The following is an 18,043-nucleotide window of genomic DNA, read 5'->3' as shown; positions in this document are numbered from 1 at the left end:
CACCCGAGCTGATACGACAGACAAAAAGTCAGGAGCTCATCCCTCGACCGTCTTTCCTTACGTGGCAAAAACGATACCCCCTGCATCTTCACTCTTCAGCCACATTCAGGGAGCAGGTCCCCAGTTTTCTTACCCTCTAACACCCGTTCTCCTGTAGCCCCTCCATTCGGGGGAACAATGTTGCGTTCCATGACGGTGGCTTTACACCTCTGCACTCCCCCGGTATGATAACCCACAATTGAGCATCGTGTTCAATTGCCCAAGCCTAAGCCTACCTTAGGAGTTCGCTTCGTTGGCCAGCATTCAACTCAATTAACTTACGCCTCCCTTTCACTCTGACCTCCCGTATACCTCGACAAGCCCGCGCTGTGCTGGTCAGCTCGCACCCGAATCTCGCGATCCAGCTACACGCAAGCCGAATAGCTGCTTTCTATAATCCGCTTCTGGGCGCCTTGAATTGTTCCACCCCTTAATGCTCGAAGCTGCGGCTTCACCTCCCCGCCAATATGCAGTCCTCCCCGGGAATGTTGACCAAGGTAGATTGCGATGCAATTGCTTTTTTTCGCTTGCTTGTGATTACTGACACTCTCCTTTGCACAGTTCGAGTCTAAGTCCTCGCGAGCTAAAGGCATTGCCTTCCATCCTAAGAGGTTCGTTGTCCGACGTCGCTGAACCGCATCGCAAGCTTTAGAGCTGACAAGTTGTAACCAGACCATGGATCCTGGTGTCGCTACACTCTTCTACCATTCAGCTCTGGGATTACCGAATGGGAACTCTAATTGACCGTTTCGAGGAACACGATGGTCCTGTCCGTGGTGTCGACTTTCACAAGACACAGCCGCTTTTCGTCTCAGGCGGTGACGACTATAAGATCAAAGTCTGGTCTTACCAGACTCGAAGATGCCTCTTCACCCTTAACGGCCATCTCGACTACGTCCGAACCGTCTTCTTCCATCACGAGCTTCCCTGGATTCTGTCAGCATCCGATGACCAGACCATCCGAATATGGAACTGGCAGAACCGCTCCTTGAGTACGTCAAGATTGTTTGCTGTCTTGGTCTAATAGCCGATAATGCTGACTTATTCCTAGTTTGCACCATGACTGGTCACAACCACTATGCCATGTGCGCCCAATTCCACCCCAAGGAAGACCTAGTTGTCTCTGCGTCGCTCGATCAGTCCGTTCGTGTTTGGGACATTTCCGGTCTCCGAAAGAAGCACTCCGCCCCTACCTCGATGTCCTTCGAAGATCAAATGGCGCGTGCCAACCAGAACCAGACCGATATGTTTGGAAACACTGATGCTGTCGTCAAGTTCGTTCTCGAGGGTCACGACCGTGGCGTCAACTGGGTCGCTTTCCATCCCACCATGCCCCTCATTGTTAGCGCTGGCGATGATCGCTTAGTGAAGCTGTGGCGCATGAGCGAGACCAAAGCTTGGGAAGTCGATACGTGCCGAGGACACTTCCAGAATGCGTCCGGATGTCTGTTCCACCCTCATCAGGACTTGATCCTATCTGCTGGAGAGGATAAGACCATCCGTGTATGGGACCTGAACAAGCGAACCGCTGTTCAGTCTTTTAAGCGAGAAAATGATCGCTTCTGGGTCATTGCGGCGCATCCCGAGATCAACTTGTTTGCTGCTGGTCACGATAATGGTGTGATGGTATTCAAGTTGGAGCGAGAGCGCCCTGCCTCAGCCGTTCACCAGAACCTACTCTTCTACGTCACCAAGGAGAAGCACGTCAAGTCTTATGACTTCCAGAAGAACATCGAGAGCCCTACGCTCCTGTCGCTCAAGAAGCTTGGCAGCGCCTGGGTAGCACCCCGGACATTGTCCTTCAATCCCGCAGAACGATCCATTCTCGTTACCTCACCTGCTGACGGCGGATCTTATGAGCTGGTTAACCTTCCCAAGGATGGCTCTGGCGCCATCGAGCCTGCTGAGTCTAAGCGTGGTTCTGGAAGCTCTGCCATTTTCGTTGCCCGTAACCGATTTGCCGTTCTCAACACCGCCAACCAGACCATTGATATCAAGGATCTTTCCAACAACACTACCCGATCCTTCAAGCCCCCCACTGGAACTACTGATATCTACTTTGGAGGTACAGGCAACCTTTTAATCATTGCTCCTACTTCCGTCCACCTCTACGACATCCAGCAGAAGAAGAGTACTGCTGAGCTCGCTGTGAATGGTGTCAAGTATGTTGTTTGGTCTAACGATGGTCTCTACGCTGCTCTTCTAAGCAAGCACAACGTCACAATTGTGTCCAAGACCCTCGAGCAGGTCAGTACTCTTCATGAGACTATTCGTATCAAAAGTGCCACTTGGGATGATGCTGGCGTTCTGCTCTACTCGACCCTTAACCATGTAAAGTATACTCTACTTAATGGTGATAACGGTATCGTCCGAACCCTCGACCAGACTGTGTACCTGGTCAAGGTCAAGGGTCGTAACGTCTACTGCCTCGACAGAGCCGCCAAGCCCCGTATTCTTCAGGTTGATCCCACGGAATACCGGTTCAAGTTGGCCCTTGTCAAACGCAACTACGAGGAAATGCTTCACATCATCCGAAACTCCAGTCTCGTTGGTCAATCGATTATCTCATATCTTCAAAAGAAGGGTTACCCTGAAATTGCCCTCCAATTCGTTCAGGACCCCACCACTCGATTTGACCTGGCTGTCGAATGCGGCAACCTGGATGTTGCTGTTGAGATGGCCAAGGAACTTGACAAGCCCAAGTTCTGGACCCGTTTGAGCACAGAAGCATTGGCACATGGTAACCATAAGGTTGTTGAGATGTGCTACCAAAAGCTCAAGCAGTTTGATAAGCTCTCCTTTCTATATCTCGCTACTGGTAACCAATCTAGGCTTGCTCGTATGGCTAAGATTGCCGAGCACCGTGGTGATTTCACCTCGCGCTTCCAGAACGCACTTTACCTTGGAGAGGTTGAGGACCGTATCCAAATGTTCAAGGAGATTGATCTTTGTAAGTTTCAAGCCAAGTCCATTTCCAGGAATGCTTAACTAACAAAACTTTAGACCCCCTTGCCTACATGACTGCCAAGTCTCATGGTCTGGAGGAGGAATGCCAGTCCATCCTGGAGGCCACTGGTTTGACTGAAGAGGACCTCACCTTGCCAACCCTTGGAGAGGCCTTGTCTGTCCGTGAGCCTGTTGTGCATACTTTCGAGTCTTCTTGGCCCACCAAGGCTACCTCACAGTCCTTCTTTGAGAAGGCCCTGCTTGGCCAGGTTGAAGGTCTTTCCCTGGAGGATGAGCCTGCTGCCGCCAATACAGGCTTTGAGGACGCTATGGAAGATGACTCGGCTGCTAAGCGTAACGGCGCATTGATCGATGATGACGATGAAGATGCTGCCGGCTGGGATATGGGAGACGATGACGTTCCCGAGGCTGATAGTGACTTTGTTAATGTTGAGAGCGTCGACGCTGGCGGTGCTGCCAGCAGCGAGGCAGATATGTGGGCACGAAACTCACCACTGGCCGTTGATCACGTTGCTGGCGGATCTTTCGAGACTGCTATGCAACTTCTCAACCGACAGGTTGGAGCTGTCGACTTCGCCCCTCTCAAGTCTCGATTCCTGGAAGTCTACTCAGCATCCAAGACTTTCCTTCCCGCTTCTGAGGGCCTGCCGCCTTTGATCAACTATGTCCGCAGAACTCTCGATGAGACAGATCCCCGAAAGGTCCTGCCGATTATCCCCCGAGATCTCGAGCACCTTGCTTCCAACGACCTGCAAGCGGGCTATGACTCGATGAAGGCTAACAAGCTCGAGGCTGGTATCGGCATTTTCAAGGGTATCCTTCACTCCATCCTTGTCAATGCCGTGTCAAGTGAGGACGAGGTCGCTGAGGCGAAGAAGCTTATTACCTCGGCCAGTGAGTATGCTGTCGCCATGAGCATTGAGCTTTCCAGGAGACAATTGGGTGCTCCTGATATCGTGGCTAAGGACGCAGAGAAGCTCCAGAGGAGTTTGGAGCTGTCAGCGTACTTCACTATCCCTAAGATCGAGGTTCCTCACAGACAGCTCGCTCTGCTCAGTGCTATGCAGCTGGCTATTCGCAACAAGAACTACAACTCTGCTTTGAGTTTTGCTAACCGCATCATCGCCAATGGCGGTGCTACCAAGATTGTAGAAAACGTAAGTGATATCGAACTTCCGATGCTTGCTCCGGTTATTGACCAAAATGTTACAGGCCAAGAAGACCAAGGCTCAGTGCGAGCGCAATCCCAACGATGCTATTGAAATTGAGTTCGACCAGTTCGCCGAGTTTGATGTGTGCGCAGCCAGCCATACCCCTATCTACAGCGGTACTGCATATGAGGAGTGTGCCTTCGATGGCTCCAAGTATCACACCAAGTACAAGGGCACTGTCTGCAGAGTGTGTGAAGTATGTGAGATTGGCAAGCATGGAAGCGGTTTGAAGCTGTTCGCCTAGACTGGGTAGAGCATTGTCGAATAAGATTTAATGACGGGAGCGCATAGTTGGAATTGGGAGTTTCGAGTCAACGATGCACAAAAAGGAGCCAGGTAGACGAGGTGGAAAGTCTAGGGCTTTAAAAAGGTTGCACTTGGACGACTGGTTGATAGAACGATGGCAAAGGAGTCATGTCTTTGTAGTTGCAACTTAGCCTGATTATACGCGAGAAGCACAAGACCAAGGAATCACGTTTAAAGACTAGATGCTTGACGTTTGTTTTGAGACTCGCCTGGCTGGCGAGCTCATCAATTGAATTAATCGTACAGCAACCGTTAGTCCCCTCTACTAGTCTATGTTTGTCTTCACGTTGCTTCCTCGCCAAGAATTCTGCCCTGATAACTCCATTACACGATCGTCTCAAGCTCACGTGCGTAGCCCAGGGCGTTTTCTATCACCATCTGACTCATCTCCTTGTTTTGGTCGCCATCCTCGCCTTCAGCAGTATCAGGGAAGTAGATGTTACCATCACGGACGATCCAGCCACGGTGGTGAGCGAAAGAGATAACATCGCCCTCTGAGTCCAAGAAGAGAAGGGACTTTGTGGAGCTGATAGGAAGGCTGGGGTATGCGCGCTCGCTGCTGGAAGCAATCTCAGAGCGGATCTGGTTCTTGAGGATCTACAACCGAGTCAATATTGGCTACTTGGGCGGAATTGGAATGAATATGCCAACTTACTTCTGAGAATACGCTATACTCATCGCAGGGCACCTCGCTGCTCTTCATGGCCTTCCATACCCGGTCATAGGATCCTTCCATCAACCATCTCTCTAGACGAATAGGATAGCCAAGGTATCGGTCGCTCTCAACGTCACCGCCACCACCCTCTCGGTTCTCCAAGCTCTCAAGCTCAGTGTGGAACTCAGCATATCGACCCTGTGTCAAGAGCAGAAGCAAGCTCAGACCAGTGACCTTGTTGCGCTCGGCCAAGTTGGGAGGGAGAACAGCAGCGGGAAGCTCGTAGAAGGGCTGAAGCTGCTGGACGTAGCGGGTGAAAGCTTCGGGGTTGCGGGCGCGGATGGCGAATAGGGCACCCTGTTCGTAGGTCTCGCGGGCGAGAGGCAGAAGATGCGTCGGGGTTGAGGGAGCGGGTGTAAGGGCGTTGAGCTTGAGGAGAGCGAGTTTAGCCTTTGAGAGGAGGGCGTTGGCATCGGTATAGCTCATAGAGGGGGAGTGCTTGAGCTGGGAGATAATCTGGGCGAGATTGCGTTCGGCCATGGTAGGCGACGGAGTTGTCAACGATTTAATATGCGGTAGTTGATGTTTCGCAGGTTGGATTTATATGGTGGCCCTGTGAAAGCAGCGAGCAAAGTCGTGGTGTTGTTTGTGGTTGGTAGTGTTGATGATGATATTGGATCCAATTCAAGCTTCACCAGGCTGCATCCAGTGACGCGAGGCCACGGCTCATGCCTGTGGTTGCTGCTAGGTCACTTTGTTGCGGGATCGACGGGTGAAGGATATTCCGTTCCGCCAGCATCACTGTCAAAGGATCATGGATCGCAACTATGAACAGGAAGCTAGAAAGTTCAAAAAGCTTCGACATGGTAATTTTATTTTTATTTTTATAGAATCCTAGGACTCTGTGTCTGCTTTGAAGTTAATATTTCTTCATGGTTTGCACTTGTCAACATTTCTGGTATTGACATTGACGTGACTGATCAGAGTTCAACGCCTACAGCAAAAAGCATGGCCATTTCACAGTTGACGATGCTACTGTCTTTTTAGACGTGCTTTATCAACATGCGAACTTGCAAGCGTGGTTCGCCTGTAATGGTGTAGTAACGGTCGATAACACATTACATTGACTCAATAAAATACTGATCGTCAAAGGCCATCAAGTCAAAACGAAAAACCCACTTTATCCCGTTCTTATAGTCCCAAGCTACTGTACCAAGATTCAGTATTCCATATAAACGGACGGTTCTCAAAATAGCAACTGGGGCTGTGGCTGAGTAAACGTATCATATAAGCATCCATATACAGCCGTTGGATGCATCGAAAGTCGTTAATTCGGCGTATTTGGAAACATTCGAGTGATTGCGTGGTCGGAAATGATGAACCCGACCAAACACCGCTTAGAAGATGTTGAACTGTCCAAGGACGAAGCTAAGGCAAGGCATGGTAATCAGCCGCTCGAAGCTATTAAATTGCCCCTCACCAAGTCTGCCTGTGGCTGTCCTCAACCTCAAATTCGAGAAGCAGGCGAAGATGCCAAGGCTGAAACCACTATGCCTAGACTAATCAGCTTCAACTGCAAGATCCCACGTTTGTGACGGGCGCTGTATCTGCCTTGTGGCGTTTGTGCACTTGTTTGATACACTCAAGATGCGGTGTTCAGCCAAAGATACCGTCTAATGCTGTCGGAATTGATAGGGTAGGGAGTTGCCGTTTCGCGGCACCCCCCTTAGTTTCCAGTGTAAGCTCCCTCACATCGCAGGGCAAGAGGTGCAGTACCTAAGGGTAGAACGCCCAGATTGTTGCAAGAGGCATCTGACGTCGAAGACCTTGGACGAGTACAGTACCTATTATTTCTTCCGTCAACCCTCTTTCATATATCGTACCATCCATCCTGTTCCTTTCCTCTGTGCCAATTTCATTTCTGCCCCAGTATAACCAAATCTCGAACCTGAAGATACCCTCCATTCGCCAACTCTCACGCTGATCTGATCGATCAATAGCGGGTGTTTAATCTCCTGGCTTACAACTCGAAACGAGAAGCTCCGTCGAAGGAACAGGAACTGGAGCAAGATCCCTGCTACGATCCAGAAGCACATTGCATCACATCCATTAGTTTCCGGCACTCGAATCTTTTGGCCTAGAATAGTACAGTACAGCTACCGACAACATTATTTCCAGCATCGAATTCATCGCCGCGTATCGCATCGCATTGCAAACAGCACGACGTACCAGCCTCCAGCTCGCTTTTTCCCACGCACTTTTCGCTGTCTCGCATGTCTATTTGGGTGTGCCCCGCCCTTCGAACAGCTCCCACGCCCGCGCCCGCCATTTTCTCAAGTCGCAAGTCCCAACCCGCCCACAGCCCGAGCCAGGGTTCCATATGCTGGCTAGTGTTAGTGGGTGTCACAGATCTAGAAACACCAGACGGGCGAATACATAACGAAGGCATCAAGCCCTTCTACTGGCCGCGGTCTAGTCGATTCCGACACTTTCTATATTCTGTCCTCGTTCCTCGACTTCATATTCCACTCAGCCGCAACCTGTTTCGTCACTCGTGCTTCTGACCGCGATGGCCAGCTATCAGCAATATGCACAGCTTGGTAAGAAAGCTAACAACTCAGCCGCTGCTGGCAATTCATCATGTAAGCAATCATCATGCTCCCGTCATCCTCTTTTTCCTCTCCCCCTCCACGGTACTTCCCTCGTAAGAGCTGATATGCAGGGAGCGGCGCCGAAGCGTTATGGCAATACCCCATTTGCCTATTTGATGTGCTTGCTTGCTTGATGACTGATGATGGTCAACTTTGAATACTTGACCTTGGACCCTTGTTTACACCCCCGAGAACTCAAAAAAATGCAAGACAGTTCACAATGCCTGAAATGCGACTTGGACACCGGCTGAGATACCACTTTGAGATACCCGCCCGCTTGCTGTACGATATGTCACCTACGCAAGCCAACGTTCCGTTCCTGAAAGCTCCAGCGCTGATCACTCGAGACTGGAGTGCTATTTACGGCTGCCGCCCAGTGCACTGCCTGGCACTCATGGCCGCCAAGCCACTATGGGTCTCAGACAAGCAGCGTGTCAGGGTGCAATTATGCCTGAACATTGGATAACGAGAGTCTGTCTCCCTCCGAAAAACATGTCCTGTGTCAATGGATATTGCAAATCTCAACGCAATATTCAAGCACCGCCATCTGAATTACGCAAGATCAAACTTAGAATCTCTCCTTGCCATTCCAAATTACACGGCAGTTGTATCCTCGCTCATCCATAAGAACCGAAATCCATCTTCAGCCTCAGTTGGCCCCACGAACGAGTTGGCGCTGGATATTCCCTGTAACAGGACCCTTGTGCTTGATCACCAGCCCCTGAAGAGGATTGGGCCGGGCCTCTTTACAGCATTCCCGCTGCATTATCGTTACTTTTGGATCCCCTCCATCGTTGGGCTTCGCTTCAGGGTATCGCATTCTACTTGATTCTCGAACCTGGATTATTTGAACCAACTCCTTACCGCAAATTAGCTCTGGAAACCTTGAATTGGAGCTGGAACTGCTACCACCAATAATCAGTCGATCAAGCAAGCAAGCACTCAACCCAGCGAACTGACCAAACCAGCGCCTAACGCACGCGCAGTATAAACAGGCTGCTGTTTGCTGGTTCGAGGCAAAGAGGGGTTACGCCGCTGCTTCTGCAGTCATCGGTGACCGCGCCCCGTCAGCTCTTACATTCGTTCGCTGTGAACGAGAACAAGGGCCCCTTCTTTATTCGTCTTATCCCCCCCGACCCTCTTGCTGACATCTTACGTCCTTTTTGCGATAGACGGCCAGCGAACCGAGATGGCTCCCCCACAGTTAGGCGCGACATTTGTCCCCGGCGGCTTCGATGATTATTATATGCCAGAAGTCGTTGCTCCCTCCCCTCAAAGGTATGTCTCTTGGCTCTTCCCCCTTAATCCCATTTCCGGCACGGTCTCCAGTTTCTATTTCCCAAATCACCATGCTCCTTTCCCTTGCCTGATCCTATATAAATAAAGCTTGCCAGCACCGGATGCGGTTGTAACGGTGAAAAGGTGGGGCATGCTGACGTTTCTTTGTTGTTGTTGTATCTAGGGTAACCCCTCAGGTCCCTCAAAATATGCAAGAGGACCTCCAGCGCATGGAGCTCGAGGCTACTTCTGTTGAACCACGATCACAAACCTATTCAGGCCCAGGTCCTCGTCACTCTCGTGAACCGTCGCTCTCTACTTACACCAATCCTCGGGGAGCCGACCCGCCCAGGCCCCAGCCGGCAACACAGGTCTCAAGCGACGACATCCGAGCATACCAGTCCACCGATAAGATCTCCGAGAGTCTCAGCACCATGAGCTTCGACGCCCCCTCATTTTCGCCTTTTCCCAAGGTAAAGGGCGATAACATCCCCCCAACTGACGAGGAAAAGGAGGAGATTCTCTGGAACGCGCGCAAGCATGTTCTTCACTCACAGAATGTTTCAATGCAAATTACATGGGCGCGCGACGTCCTTACTTGGGCCGACATTTCCCAAGAGTCCATGATACGCGAATATGGCGAAAAGGCCCGACCTGCTACGCCCCGCATAGAACACGAACTCCGAGTCGATGCAATCAACATCATTACCTACTTGTCGCAGCAAGAACACCCCGAAGCACTATACATGCGCTCAAAATGGCTCGAGTTTGGCAAGTTTGGTAACCGTGTTGACAAGCGCGAGGCTTATATCGGCTACAAGCGCGCCGCAGAACTCGGTCATGGACGATCCGAGTATCGCATGGGCATGTTGTACGAGCAGTCCAATGACATGTCCAAGGCGAAGGAGCATTACTACCGCGGTCTTTCCCTCAAGGACTCAGCCTCGTTGTACCGAATGGGCATGATGAGTCTTTTAGGCCAGCATGGCGAGACGAAAGATTACTCGACTGGTCTGGAGCGGATACAGGCCGCGGCCGACAGCTCCGACGAAGACGCCCCTCAGGGTGCTTATGTTTACGGTATGCTCATAGGACGCGACTTACCGGACATAACAATCCCCGAGGGCTTGTTGCCCAACAATCCATTGACGACAAAGATGTATATCGAGAAGTCAGCTTATCTTGGGTTTGCTAAGGCCCAACTCAAGATGGGACAAGCATACGAACTCTGCCAGTTCGGATGTGACTTCAACCCGTCTTTCTCTCTTCACTACTACGGCCTAGCAGCTAAGCAAGGTCTTCCCGAGGCAGCCCTCGGTGTGAGTCGATGGTTCCTCTTTGGCTACGAGGGCGTTTTCAAGAAGAACGAATCGCTCGCGTACAAGTATGCTCAAGAGGCTGCTGCCGCTAAGCTACCGACAGGAGAATTTGCCTTGGGCTACTACAACGAAATAGGAATCCATGTTGAGAAGAGCTTGTCAGAAGCTAGAAAGTGGTATCAGCTGGCCGCCGATCACGGCAATCAAGACGCCCTTGGCCGACTCGATTCTCTGGACGAGAATAACACTCTGTCTAAATCTGACCACGAAACCACCACACTGACCCGCATCAAGTCGCAACACGGATCCCAGCGAGGCAAGCGCCCTGATCGCTTCAAGCAGCCACAACAAATGCCTACTCTCAGTGAAGGAAGTGCCCCTGCTTCACCTTCACTAGACGGACCGGGTTACCCCAAGCCACAGGATCCGCAGTCCAATCCTTCTCTCGGAATACGGCCCACCATCGTCTCGGAGCACGTCAACTTCCCAGACCCCTCGCGAGCTTCTTTTGTACTCCCTGCGGCAACGGACAGACCTCCTGCCTTCAATGTTAGATTGGATGCCAACCAAGGCCCAGTGCGACCCCAATCGGCAGCTCCCTACCCCGAAGATGACCGGCCACCACCTCTGACAGTTCGTTCCAAGTCCACCGCACCTTACCCCGAGGACGACACCCAAGGTCCTACTTCTCCTCGTTTCAATCAAGGCGGACACATGGGACCCCCTTCAGGACCCCCTTCAGATCGCCCATCAAGCGCTTTTGGCATCACCTCGTCCTATGCCGCAATCTCAATCGATGGGCAATCTTCACCCTGGAGGCCCAGGAGGTCCCGGCCGACCCGACCCCCGCAACAGGGCTGCATCCACCGGATGGGAAGGCCAACAAGGACCCGGAGGTCCCGGAGGACGTCCTTCTCCCTATCCAGAAGACAACGGAGCACCGTACGGTGGAATACAAAAGACACCCACTGGTGGCCCATACTCACCGGGCTTGCAAAACCCTCAGTCCCAAAACTATGAACGCTTCTCGCGCGTACCTGGAGCTAGTGGACGCCCCGAGCGTGGGAGCTCTCTTCCCCAGAATCAGCAGCAACAGCAGCAACAATCACCACCTCAGGCGAACCGACCCCCACGAACGTCAAGTGCTCAGCCGCCAATGGTGTCTGGCGGTGCTGGCCCGGGCGGCAGGCCGTCTCCGGGACCTTATGGCGGACCTCAAGGAGGACCTCAAGGGGGCCCATCTGGTCCTCCAAGAACTGGAAGCGCACCTCCATCACAATTTCAGCGGCCCGATAACAGGCCGAGCCCTGCTCCCAGCGCTGCAACGATGCCGCCAAAGGGAGCGGGTAAACAGGGACCTGCAACGTTTGAAGATATGGGTATCCCACAAGGAAAACAGGACAGTGACTGTGTAAGTTTGCTGGTAGATTTGTGTTTATTGACGGAGTACTAACACCCTTGACAGGTCCTCATGTAAAGTTGGAAAGTGGATAAGAAGGACTAAACCAAATAGGACATGCACGAATCAGTTGTTTTAGGGACTACATTCGAACACATAAAGCCGGTTGAAAGGGCATCTTTTTGGAGTCGAGCTCGCGGACGGAATGCATTTGCACTGGGCTCGGAAGTAAATATCCGTGAGACGGGACAGGGCTGGCAGGGTTGGTTGCGTAAAAACGCTGAATATTTGGGTATCGAGTATTGTAAGTATGATCTCTCAATGTATTGAGTTCGAGATGTGGACCAAGGATAGCGTGCGTAGATGGCGATGTTCAGAGGAGTATTTTTCTTTCATATCTTGTTGCAGTCTTGAGCCGTTGAGTGTCTGTGCGACAATAGCTTTGTCCAAGTTCGACTTTAAAGATGCTGTTCGAGTATAATGGTTCCATGCCCAAGCGGTGAACTTGTGGATGACCCGACGAACAATCCTCCGAAGGATTTGAAGGACACAAGAGGAAAAATGATGAACGCTGTGTAGCAATGAGTATATAACTTTGCGGATTGCCCAGCCATCACTCTCATCACCATCTTCCCTCAGTGTTCCGTCGACGCCTCGAGGCTGATTACACATAGGCTATTCATTAATAAATCCTTTATCATACATCAGTCGATCGACGACCAAGAGACACACGTCTCTTCCACCACCAATATGGCACATACCGATCGAGGATTCCAGCTGCAGTCCCTGAATGCTGCCGGACAGGCATACAATCCTTTCTCGGCAAACCCAGAGGGACAATCTAACCATGCGAATCAATCAGTGTCGGAATTTGGCCAGAGTTTGCTCGAGGAGGCCATTGGCCGAGCCTCTTCAGATAGCTCCAGGGCTCCAGTACCGCCCCCTGACGGTGGATGGAGAGCGTGGTGTGTTGTACTATCCACACACTTGGTATATATGAACACGTGGGGCTGGGTGAACTCCTTTGGCATTTTCCAGGCCTATTATGCTGAGAATCTGGGTCTCCCAGCAAGCAAGATCTCGTGGATCGGTTCCATTGGCGTTTTTCTTCTATTCTTCGTCGGTACCTTGACAGGACGTCTTGTCGACGCTGGATATTTCCGCTGGGTGTTTGCCTGTGGTATCGTCTTCCAGGTCACAGGTATCATGGTAACTTCGTTCTGTACTGACTATTGGCACTACTTTGGTGTTCAGGGTGTTCTCGTTGGTTTGGGGCATAGCTGTCTGTTCTGCCCAGTGCTGGCAGTACTATCGACGTTCTTTGCTAGAAAACGGGCTTTGGCCATGGGAGTCGCAGCATGTGGAAGTGCAACAGGAGGTGTCTTGTTTCCTCTCCTCGTTCGAGCTCTTCTTCAAAAGGTAGGTTTTGGCTGGACTCTGCGCATTGTGGGTTTCGTGCAACTTTTTCTTCTGCTTGTCGCCCTGGTACTTGTTAAGCCTCGGCTTCGACCACATCGATCTGGTCCCCTGATCGATTTCTCTGCCTTAAAAGATATTGAGTACGTGTTGTACGTCACTGCCTCGTTTTTTACTTGCCTGGGGGTATATCTAGCTTACTATTTCATGGCAGCTTTCTCTCGTACAGCTATCGACCCGCCCTTTACCTTCAATCAGTCTCTTGATCTTCTGATGATTCTGAACGGTGTTGGCGTTTTTGGTCGACTGCTCGCAAATTGGACAGCTGATCACATCGGCGCCATCAATGTCTTCGCACCGCACTCCTTCTTTGCTGGAGTAATACTCTTTTGCTGGATGGGGGTTACCAACAAGCCAAGTCTGTACGTATGGTCCATCTTCTATGGTATTCTCGCCGCCGCGATTCAGAGTCTCTTCCCCACCGGTATCTCTCTGCTGACTGAGGATTTGAACAAGATTGGTGTTAGGATGGGAATGGCCTTCACGATTGCTAGTTTTGCTTCCCTTGCGGGACCACCTGCTGCAGGTGCGATTATTGATGCGGAGCATGGCTTCAAAGGTGCGCAGGCGTTTGCTGGTACAGCTATGTTGTTGGGTGCATTGTTTCTTATTGCAGCGAAGAAGAAGAGGATGGCTAGACTTGGAACCGGTCGGTTTGACAAGTGCTGAGTTGGCCTTGGTTTGGAACGGCAACTAAGTGGAAAAGATAGAAAGGGGTAAGTTGGCCTTTTGTATTTGTCCTTTTTGATCAGCTAACAGGTTGTCTAACTATCTCAATATGAATCGATCTGGAGCATCTATCATGTCCATTGTAGTAACTTGCCATGTATAACTGATTCCTGAAACTCGAATAATGTCTCTTCCTCTTGCTATGACTAACTACTTAGGTTTTGTCGACTCCCCGACAATGCTTAACTTTTGGCTTCAATGAATTACAATTAATCATTGTCTAGTCATCAAGTTTGATAACAACCTTTCCGACCTGCTTGCCTTGCCAAACATACTCGATTGCCTCCTCTGCTTTATCGAAAGACCAAGTCGAGTCAAGAATATCCTCGAAAGTCATCTGTGTCGCAGAGATGGCAGCCATAAGTTCATCCTGATCATCCTTAGACCCCGCGTTGATACCGCGAACGTTCAGTCGTCGATCGATGATAGTGGAAACAAACTCCTTTAAATGCTCAGGTTTAGAGCCGCCCAGATAACCAACTTGGCTGACAATGCCTCCACGTCGAGTGCACTCCATGGACCGAACGAGAGAACTGTTGCCACCGTTCTCGAGGACGAGATCAACGCCGACACCATTTGTTAGACGGAGAACTTCCTTGTGCCATTCTGAGTGGGTCTTGTAGTTGACGGTTTGGATCTCTGGCTTTCCGAATTGCTTCTTGATTTGTTCTAACTTCTCATCACTTGAGGAAGTAAGGATGACCCGAAGACCTGAAGCGCGAGCCAGCTTGAGAGCAAAAGTGGAAACGCCGCCAGTGCCTGAGATTTGTTAATTATTGTCTTTGTATTGACATTCTGTGAGGGGACTTACCTTGGATCAAAACTGTTTGCCCGATATTAGCGCCCTTGAGAGCAGACCAAGCGGTCGTTCCAGCACACGGAATGATCGAAGCCTGAACCCAATCAAGATGCTCAGGTAATTTTGTAACCAACTTCTCATCAAAGATAATGTAAGTGGCCAAGATGCCATCCTCATTGGCCGCGAGCCAAGACCTTCCTGTCGAGCGAGCATTAACAAATTCTGAGTCCGTGATCGGAGCAACACGATCGCCAACTTTGACGAGCGAGACTCTATTCCCGACTGAAACGATCTCACCGGCGGCATCATTGCCAGGAATACCATTGGGAGTAACAGGCCAGGGGTTACCGCCATTGGCTATGTTGGCATCGCGATAGTTGAGAGCAACTGCGTGCACTTTGATGAGAACGGCAGTTGGATGAAGAGGGAGAGGAATGTCTTCTGTGACGAGTTTCACTTTGGGGGTGCCTTTTGTATAGTCGTCTGTTCGACGCCAGGCTTGACGTTGAGTTGGTTGAGACATTTCTGGCTGTGAAGAGAGTACTTCTGAGTAATATGGTGCATCAGGGATGAATATCTATTGCTGTCATACCCTGATCTCGGGGCGGGAGACTGTAGTTCTTATACTGCGGTTGTCGTAATGAGGCGTCTTGTTGCTGACAGATCCACGCGGGGTAACCTCGTTTATAACCAATCTTGTTATGGTATCATGAGTAGATCAGTACATTACGACCTGGCTGTAGTTGAATCATGTTCCTTAAATCTTTTCTTGTTTTGGTTACCAAGGCTTCGAGACGTGTCTGGTCTTGGCTAATGTCGGTTTCCTCAGCCGTAGGTATCCACATCTCAAGGAACATTGCAACTATCACGAGGTTGGCCAAGTGTTCAAAAGGGTATCCTTTCCGAAGTGATTAAATTATTGACTAGAACTTGCGCTAAAATTGATATTCTTGGAAGAGTCTGCGTCAAAAGAGACCCTATGGATGGCTTGGATGTATGCCACATACTCAGAACTCGGCTGCCACTCCCGAACATGATCAATGCTTGAATGATGCGATTCAGTGGAAACAATGAATGTGAACAAACTCAGGTCAAATCTCTTTAAAATCTTTCACTTGGAACAAGTAGTCAACGTAATAAAACTTGATATAGCCTATTCATCAATTCCTGCTTTCACTGTTGAACAGTATCTCAACCCCTGAGGCAGCTGCCTTACACCATCGTCCAACCCTGCATTATCTCGGGACAGGAACCCGCGGATACCACACTTTAGGAACCAAAGAACATACCAGTAAATCTCCTGTTTCACTTTTTGATATTCAGATGATATCTCCTTTAGAACTCCGTAAACTCACAGACCGAAAAAGGAAAGTTTAAAGAATATTCCTATCTAAATGAGGGGAAGCCGTTGATAGATCGGCATTTTCTGGATTCGTGGCGTCGAAGCTTCATGCTTGGGGTACAGGGGAATCTGAAGTAGGCTCGTTTTGTCAGAGTTGCATCGGTAAGACCAGTGTGTATAAGAAGTGTGACACCATGTCCTAGCCAGCTCATTCAATTATTCTTCACATGCCCTCTTCCAATAGTTCTACACAATTCTCTCCACTCATTGCCTAACAAGATGTCTGAGCTCAAGATAGCAAAGATAGACGTCTTCAAAGTCGACCTCCCTTACTCAGGGGGCGTTTACTATCTGTCAGGCGGCCGAGAGTATAGGAGTTTTGATGCAACCATTGTCCGAATAACCACAAATACTGGTATCGAAGGATGGGGCGAGAGCACCCCTTTCGGGTCAACTTACATCGCCTCGCATGCTCTTGGCGTGAGAGCAGGCATTGCCGAGATCGCTCCCTGGCTGATCGGCTTGGATCCAAGGCGAGTTGACCGCATTAACGAAGCCATGGACTCTGCTCTGATCGGTCACGAGCACGCCAAAACTCCTATCGACATTGCCTGCTGGGACATCTTCGGCAAGTCAGTGGGAATGCCTGTTTGTGAATTGCTTGGTGGTCGCACTGATGTTGGTCTGCCTATCATCTCGTCAATCTACATGGACAAACCCGAGGATATGCGAAAGCGTGTTGCAGAGCATAGAGCACGGGGATTCATCGGACACTCCGTCAAGATCGGCGGAGATCCCGGTGAGGATGCTCAGCGAATAACTGCCTCGCTCGCTGATAAGCAGCCCGGAGAGTTCTTCCTGGTAGATGCCAACGGTGGCATGACCGTTGAAAACTCCCTTCGCATGTTGAGGCTCCTCCCGCCCGGCTTGGACTTTGTTCTCGAAGCCCCCTGTGCCACATGGCGCGAAATCGTCTCCCTTCGTCGAAGAAGCAATGTGCCTATTCACTTCGACGAGCTCGCCACCACAGACGCATCGATAATCCAGATGATAGCAGATGATGCGGCCGAAGGCTTTGGGATCAAGATTTCAAAGAACGGCGGTTTGACCAAAAGTCGACGACATAGGGATATTGCTCTTGCGGCGGGCTATACCATGAGTTGTCAGGAAACCACCGGATCGGACATTGCTTTTGCGGCGATTGTTCATCTTGGGCAAACTATCCCGGAGAGGAATCTGAGATGTATTTTGGAGTGTAGAGATATGGTTACTGTGAAGACGGCGGACGGGGATTTTGAGGTTAGAGATGGGAGGGTTCATGCACCAAAGGAGCCCGGATTGGGAGTTGCGCCTCGTTTGGATGTTTTGGGTGATCCTGTTGCTAGTTACTCCTGACTTAAAACGAGATGATAGAACAATGGGATTGTTTAGACAGGGAGAGGATGTTTTTGAGTGTGTTTGGTGGGATGGTTCTCTGGAGAGATGAAAGGAGACGAATGGGTCTTGTTATGAAGTTAAGGTAGTCAAGTGTGAGAATGTTCATCCCAGAGTTCGGAGGATCACACAAAAAGAAAACCCCAACAGTTTGGCCGGATGATGAATATTTATGCAAATACTGGTAAATCTGTAACAATGTGAGTACTCGCAACTTTACTACATCTATCCTCGAGGTTAGAGAACCTTCGAGTTTGCCAAGGTCAAAGCAATCTATGGTAAAAGAAAGTGATTGGCAGTAGAATATGCACTTTTCCAATATCCCTGATCCCTTGCACGTACCTAGGTATACATGAACTCCTAAGGCCTCCCGATTACATTCTATCTCTTACGGCCTAATCAACCTGATGCGTCTGCTGTGGTTGGCCGTCTGCATGA

General features: G+C 50.4%; 6 protein-coding genes across 6 annotated transcripts; 3 read left to right on the top strand and 3 right to left on the bottom strand.

The window, feature by feature from the left end:
• Positions 1 to 423: 423 nt before the first annotated feature.
• FOBCDRAFT_15471 (coatomer WD associated region-domain-containing protein) lies at positions 424 to 4,628 on the top strand. Its single transcript, XM_031173655.3, has 6 exons — positions 424 to 536; positions 601 to 650; positions 712 to 1,031; positions 1,091 to 2,989; positions 3,043 to 4,163; positions 4,219 to 4,628. Exons 1-6 carry the CDS (start codon positions 507 to 509, stop codon positions 4,459 to 4,461), a joined length of 3,663 nt encoding a protein of 1,220 aa, XP_031050440.2. The 5' UTR covers positions 424 to 506; the 3' UTR covers positions 4,462 to 4,628.
• A 219-nt stretch (positions 4,629 to 4,847) lies between these two features.
• On the bottom strand, positions 4,848 to 5,718 carry FOBCDRAFT_196992 (SAC3/GANP/Nin1/mts3/eIF-3 p25 family-domain-containing protein; the record flags this gene model as incomplete). The annotated part of the gene is made up of 2 exons (XM_031173654.2): positions 4,848 to 5,120; positions 5,179 to 5,718. The coding sequence occupies 2 exons, from the start codon at positions 5,716 to 5,718 to the stop codon at positions 4,848 to 4,850; spliced, it is 813 nt and encodes a 270-aa protein (XP_031050439.1).
• A 492-nt stretch (positions 5,719 to 6,210) lies between these two features.
• FOBCDRAFT_196991 (uncharacterized protein) lies at positions 6,211 to 7,507 on the bottom strand (the record flags this gene model as incomplete). The annotated part of the gene is made up of 6 exons (XM_059608864.1): positions 6,211 to 6,265; positions 6,358 to 6,448; positions 6,659 to 6,732; positions 6,955 to 7,004; positions 7,062 to 7,315; positions 7,408 to 7,507. 6 exons carry the CDS (start codon positions 7,505 to 7,507, stop codon positions 6,211 to 6,213), a joined length of 624 nt encoding a protein of 207 aa, XP_059466776.1.
• Positions 7,508 to 9,018: 1,511 nt separating this feature from the next.
• FOBCDRAFT_236959 (uncharacterized protein) lies at positions 9,019 to 13,970 on the top strand (the record flags this gene model as incomplete). Its single annotated transcript, XM_059610118.1, has 6 exons — positions 9,019 to 9,107; positions 9,292 to 11,199; positions 11,388 to 11,837; positions 11,906 to 11,912; positions 11,988 to 12,129; positions 12,436 to 13,970. The coding sequence occupies 6 exons, from the start codon at positions 9,019 to 9,021 to the stop codon at positions 13,968 to 13,970; spliced, it is 4,131 nt and encodes a 1,376-aa protein (XP_059466775.1).
• A 280-nt stretch (positions 13,971 to 14,250) lies between these two features.
• FOBCDRAFT_288404 (uncharacterized protein) lies at positions 14,251 to 15,363 on the bottom strand (the record flags this gene model as incomplete). The annotated part of the gene is made up of 2 exons (XM_031173651.3): positions 14,842 to 15,363; positions 14,251 to 14,789 (listed from the first exon to the last, which is right to left on the bottom strand). The coding sequence occupies exons 1-2, from the start codon at positions 15,350 to 15,352 to the stop codon at positions 14,251 to 14,253; spliced, it is 1,050 nt and encodes a 349-aa protein (XP_031050436.2). The 5' UTR covers positions 15,353 to 15,363.
• A 1,005-nt stretch (positions 15,364 to 16,368) lies between these two features.
• Positions 16,369 to 17,764, top strand: FOBCDRAFT_214988 (enolase C-terminal domain-like protein). Its single transcript, XM_031173650.3, has one exon. It carries the CDS (start codon positions 16,451 to 16,453, stop codon positions 17,564 to 17,566), a length of 1,116 nt encoding a protein of 371 aa, XP_031050435.2. The 5' UTR covers positions 16,369 to 16,450; the 3' UTR covers positions 17,567 to 17,764.
• Positions 17,765 to 18,043: the final 279 nt, after the last annotated feature.

The sequence above is a fragment of the Fusarium oxysporum genome, chromosome II (genome assembly GCF_013085055.1).
Source record: "Fusarium oxysporum Fo47 chromosome II, complete sequence".
NCBI classification, from domain to species: Eukaryota; Fungi; Ascomycota; class Sordariomycetes; order Hypocreales; family Nectriaceae; genus Fusarium; species Fusarium oxysporum.
Note: the sequence above shows the minus strand (reverse complement) of the source record. Positions and strands in the feature narration are given on the sequence as shown.

What these genes read in the sequence shown, in the direction of transcription:
- FOBCDRAFT_214988 (XM_031173650.3), top strand. Translation starts at nt 16,451, where the DNA reads ATGTCTGAGCTCAAGATAGCAAAGATAGACGTCTTCAAAGTCGACCTC.
- FOBCDRAFT_15471 (XM_031173655.3), top strand. Translation starts at nt 507, where the DNA reads ATGCAGTCCTCCCCGGGAATGTTGACCAAG. An exon ending in CTGGCAGAACCGCTCCTTGA is followed by an intron (nt 1,032 to 1,090) that starts GTACGTCAAGAT and finishes ACTTATTCCTAG; the next exon opens with TTTGCACCATGACTGGTCAC. An exon ending in CTACCAAGATTGTAGAAAAC is followed by an intron (nt 4,164 to 4,218) that starts GTAAGTGATATC and finishes AAAATGTTACAG; the next exon opens with GCCAAGAAGACCAAGGCTCA.